General features: G+C 35.8%; 1 protein-coding gene across 7 annotated transcripts; it reads right to left on the bottom strand.

Annotated features, from left to right (window-relative positions):
- Positions 1 to 570: 570 nt before the first annotated feature.
- Positions 571 to 4,701, bottom strand: LOC100789912 (protein DYAD). 7 transcript variants are annotated; one of them, XM_006581753.4, is made up of 9 exons: positions 4,415 to 4,663; positions 3,538 to 3,737; positions 3,001 to 3,317; positions 2,494 to 2,877; positions 2,354 to 2,411; positions 2,183 to 2,266; positions 1,402 to 1,697; positions 1,208 to 1,325; positions 571 to 1,109 (listed from the first exon to the last, which is right to left on the bottom strand). In XM_006581753.4, exons 3-9 carry the CDS (start codon positions 3,264 to 3,266, stop codon positions 1,014 to 1,016), a joined length of 1,302 nt encoding a protein of 433 aa, XP_006581816.1. In that variant the 5' UTR covers positions 3,267 to 3,317; positions 3,538 to 3,737; positions 4,415 to 4,663; the 3' UTR covers positions 571 to 1,013. The 7 variants fall into 7 exon arrangements, with proteins under 7 accessions (XP_006581816.1, XP_014631982.1, XP_006581817.1 ...); XM_014776496.3 differs by having other exon boundaries at positions 3,001 to 3,268; XM_006581754.4 differs by having other exon boundaries at positions 3,538 to 3,732.
- Between the last annotated feature and the right edge of the window lie 501 nt (positions 4,702 to 5,202).

The raw sequence follows: 5,202 nt of genomic DNA, 5'->3' as shown, positions 1-5,202 counted from the left end.
ATATACTTTTAACCGGTTATTATGATAAACAATTATATAAAATAAATTTGATGTTTAGATATATTTAAGTGAAAATATTCTTAAAACTATATGTTGCTTATAGATAACTTAAAAAGAACGACTTTTATAGTAAAATTATAGAAAACAATATAAAGTTATTAATAATAATCAAACTTGTATTTAAAACAAACAATCCTTAAGAATAAAATTATAAAAAAATAATAATAAGAAAATAATTTAATATCTTTTAAGTTATAAATTTTGAAATTTGGCTTATAATTAAAAAAATTACCATAAAAGTTTTTTTTTATCATATTGATAATTTTACCATACATTTTACAAACAATTGTATTCCTTGAAAAAGATTTTTATGACGGAAATAGACGCACTAAGTTTTACTTACCATGCATGTTCCCCTTGCTATTCCGAATCGTTTGATTTTTAAGACTTGGACAAGCATTAGTTTTGGCCAGGTCCAAACCCCACTCTCATCTTCCTCACCCGCACGAGCAGGGAAGTATATTTTGAAATTAACAATGATAAGACACCCACAAGATATGCTGAACGATATTGTAGAAATTCTATATATATAAATATGGCAACTTGTTACCAAATAGGTCAAGTACAAGTTCTAACAAGATAGTTTCAGCTAATACGTTAAATACGGGTAAAGCCTCTACCTAAAGAAGGCCTATACTAAAGGAACTCATAATATTACCCAATAAGTCGAGAAAACAACCAATTTCATTACCACTGAAGACCCTACCTACCTTAAGTCATAACCAAGTATACTGTAAAAGGCCAGTCAGACATATCAACAGTTTGCAGCTCAGCCAGCAGGGTGAGACTCAACCTCTTTTCTGAACTTAGTGGTTGGCATAGATTTTCAGGATCAGGTTGTTAATGCTGTACAATATCTAAACTCTACCAGTTTTAAGAGTAACAGAGAAAAACTTATGAACGAAAGGGTGGTTATATCCTATCCTATAGCCTCAGATACTTTGGAGTGATGTCTACTTCATTGCCAGCATACCATATACAGTATTCGATACCTCCAACAGCTGCTGTTCCATTTTTTCTTTCCATTTGTATAAATCCATAAACATCTCCTGTGAGAAAACATCATAAATATTGAATACATTGTGCTAAAATAAATAAAAATATTAAAAAAATATAACAAGTGACATGTACACACTGTCAACATCACCTGAAACATGATCAATGAGTTGTTGTCATGGTCTGACTTCGAATTAACAGTTGTAGAAGAATCAGGGGTTACATTAGGTTGATCTTCTAGTTTACCAGGTACTAACTCCAGCACATCGCTATTATTTTGAGGGCAAAAATGAGGACATACTATAACAAAAATAACAATTATGACATTGACTTCACAGATCTTACCTCCTCTTGTTAGTCAGTTCTTCACTGGGTGGCTGTGTTGGTATGGTTGTGTTGGGATCTTCAAGTATAACCTCTTGTGGAACATTAAGTAGCTCCGGATTCCCAATCCAAGTTGCAAATGCATCTTCCTGAATATTGTCTAGGTTGGTACTTTCTATCCAATCTTTCCACCTTTCTGAAGGAGGACTATTAGTGGTGCACTCCCTAGATGCTTGAAGATCATTCAATTTATCAGTTATTTCCATAAGTTGTTGCTCAACTGTAGTTTTCCAAATCATCAATTCACCATACTTCCCCTGTCAATATATAAAACTACAGTGAGCCAGAGATAAAATTGTCAGCATCATCAACAACAACAATCTCACTACATGAGATCAACTATATGATTTATTCGACACCATTGAGCTTGGTTAAAAACTTATCATGAATATTATTCACCATGAGATTCCTTTAAATAATCTCCTCTAATGTCCTTCATGGTCTCCCTCTACCCCATTTTCACAGGGCTAAAAAACTTATGTGAGCCAGAGATCACATAAGTGAACAAATCAACCAACTAAAAGATAAGCATTCAACAATAACATGTATCCCATTAAATCTTAATACATAGATAAACAAATCAACCAACTAAAAGATGAACATTCAACATAACATATATCCCATTAAATCTTAATACATAAGTAAACAAATCAACCAACTAAAAGAAAAACATTCAACATAACATGAATCCCATTAAATCTTAAAAGGATGAAAAAGTGATGCCAATATACTTCTTAGATACCTGAATATCCTTCAAAGAAGTCATGATTTCAGTAAGGCGATGGTCAGTCATAAATTTCCACTTTACAGATTCCTTGTGTGTCTCCTGCCATAGCAACTCAAAACAAAACATCATAAAGTGCTGCAAGAGAAGACAGCAAACCATTGAATTAACAAATTATTCAACATTCACCTCCACCATGTTAATATCACTTTTCTCTTCCTTCTTGGCAATGAGCTCATGCATATCTCTGTTATACAAGTAAAATCATTAGAGGAAATAAAATAGCAACCGTACAAATTAAGTTGATATTCAGTTTCCAAGTTCAATACTTCTTCATTTGCATCAATTCTATTTTAAGCTGTTTCAATTCACCAGAAGAATCAATATTCTGGGAGGGGGCACCAGCTTCCCTATATGTAGATGGCGGTATCCAGTAAGGGTCCTGCACCCCTGCCTCCTGGCGCACCTTGTCCAAGTCAGCACTCTCCAACCAATACTCCATGATTCCATTGGTGTTGAACCATCTTCGGAAACGCTCAGTCCCTCCAGGTGCCACTTTACCATCAATGTGCTTCAGTAAGTGGTCTAAAAGTCCAGTATCTCCAATGTGTTTGCGGGCAGCTAATCTTAGTGCAGGTCGGGTTATTGGGTTTTCAAATGTCGCCCCTTCAGCCTTTAGTACCTCCCACATGTTTTGCTCGGCCAATTGATACCTACATTACATGATTACATCATGTATTTATAATTATATTTTTATTTTGGTGCAAACGTCATGTATATATATATGGTAGAAATAAGGAAGATAACACAAAAAGAATATCACATATTTCCTTTACCTCTCAGCTGACCATCTATCCCTACTATCATGCTTCTTTCTCTTAGACTTGCTACTGCTTTGCTTCCCATGTGACTCCTCTTTCACCTCTTTAAGCTGACTAAGGCTAAGGCGTTTCCTTTTCTTAGTTTCAGGCACAAAGACGGGTTCAGTTTTACTTATTTTTTCTTCATCATTTGATTCCTCTCCCTTAGAAGTATCAGCAGTTCCATCTTCCTCATGCCGACCAATGAACATGAGTCGATGATGAGCATCCCACTGATCCATCCCTGCAGCAGAGTTAAACTATCTCAAGTGGTCTGTTGATCCTTGCAATTTCTGTATACTCCAGAAGAAGCACAAATGGATCTTGAGTGTAATCATCCACATTAGCAACACAAAACAAATTAACAAAAAAACCCAAATGCTTAGTGAGCAATCCTTTCGATAACAAAGGTTAATTTAATTGAATATTCCATGTGACATGAATCCATCATAGTGCAACATGGCATCATGATTTACAAGTTAAAAAAAATATGAGTATAAACAAAATTCTTACAGCATTAACCTGCTGCTTCATATTATATCCCAAAGCAGTAAGCCACAGACAGCAACTCCTACATGCCATGGTGATGCTTTCACCGAAAGCCTTTCAATGAATTGAAAGCCTTTCGGCCATCAAGGCTCCCCCAGAACATAACAACAAAATGAACTTAGCTTGCTATTGGTGGAAGTAACCAAGACCTAACATGGACTGTACTGTACCACAAAATCATCCAACCATTTAGACCTACGTGAAATATTAATTTTCAAAAATTTTATTTCAAGTCAAGCCACAAAAATTAGAGCAATTACACCTCAAGATCTTTTTTAATGAAAGAGCCACTAAATCCCCCGCAATGTGAAAAGAACCCACAATGATCCTTGAACTACCAATACAAAGTCATGTTCACAATCAAAGTTCGTTATATTATAACGAAGAAAGTGGGAAACTCAAACATACCCAATAGCTCTTAACGTTAAGGAACACTACCAAAAAGTTCTATTTAGAAGAAATTCCCACTTTAGAACACTGGGCACTGCACACACAAGTGCCCAGAAAATGCTTTTCTAACTGTTACATTACATACCCAGAGGCAAAACACAGTTAACATACCCTACAATAAAGATCTCTCACACTTATCAAACGATTAATCTCGCCAAAACACAGTGGCATCAAAAGCAAATCTGAGAACGCAAAATCCCCATAATCCACAAAGAAAATCGGCAAAACATGCTCGATTCGTGTCCAATGCGATGATATTAGGGCAACGGGAAACCCAAATCCCCAATTCAGAAAGAACCAAAACGAAAAACCTAAGAATCGTAAGTGCGAAGCGAATTGAGGAACAGAAGAAAACAGAAAGAAAGAGGTGAAATCGGAAATGGAAGCGTACCAATCGGTGCATAAACGAAAGTTGAAGCGCGAAAGAGAAAGAGAGACAGTGGCCGACAGCACTGTGCGACCAAATGAAATGAAACGAACAGAAAACCTCAAACAAAACCCGTGCCTGCCGCTCCAAATAACATTGTGTTTTTTTATTATTATTTTACCTTCTCTCATAAAATTCCCAAGCTAAACCCTAACCGCCAAAACCCTGAAATCATTACTCGCTAATTATAAAATAATTACTTTTAATCAGAATCTTGGGTCCCAGTTTTTCTCTTGGTGGCCACGAGTAATGTCGTACATTTTTATTGGTATATATAAACGACTTATAGGATGAACCAACTTTGCACCTCCAAACGTGGTGGATCACTTTTGAGACATATTCGTAAATGCCTTATATTTTACTGTGGTCTCTCACAATAATTTGCAATCCTTAGACTATGTTGGACTCTATATATCTTATACGCTTTTCCTCTAAGATCTGCATAGTCAATTCCTCTACAAATTGTCGTCGATATTGTTTCAACGTGATGGCTACATAATTGCGCCTCTCATAGGTTTCTTTCTCTCCTACCTCTCTTGTTCTTCTTCCTCGCAAGCACCACACCATACCATTGTCGTTATTGCTCATCCAACAATCATACATTTTCTTTTCTTATGTTCGAGGATTTTTCCGTGACTATCAAAAAACTGATTTTGTTTCTTCTTCATGTCCTGAGTAAGAGGAAAATGGTTTGAAGATGGTACATTAACAAGGCGTCAGAGGTGCTGCATTTGTAATCATTGTCGATGGTG

This window comes from Glycine max, chromosome 6, assembly GCF_000004515.6.
Source record: "Glycine max cultivar Williams 82 chromosome 6, Glycine_max_v4.0, whole genome shotgun sequence".
Taxonomy (NCBI): domain Eukaryota; kingdom Viridiplantae; phylum Streptophyta; class Magnoliopsida; order Fabales; family Fabaceae; genus Glycine; species Glycine max.
Note: the sequence above shows the minus strand (reverse complement) of the source record. Positions and strands in the feature narration are given on the sequence as shown.

Coding starts and splice junctions, on each gene's coding strand:
- LOC100789912 (XM_003526855.5), bottom strand. CDS start 3,266: ATGGATCAGTGGGATGCTCATCATCGACTCATGTTCATTGGTCGGCAT. Junction 2,878..3,000: donor GATAGATGGTCAGCTGAGAG/GTAAAGGAAATA, acceptor CATGTAATGTAG/GTATCAATTGGCCGAGCAAA. Junction 1,698..2,182: donor CTTCTTTGAAGGATATTCAG/GTATCTAAGAAG, acceptor ATATATTGACAG/GGGAAGTATGGTGAATTGAT.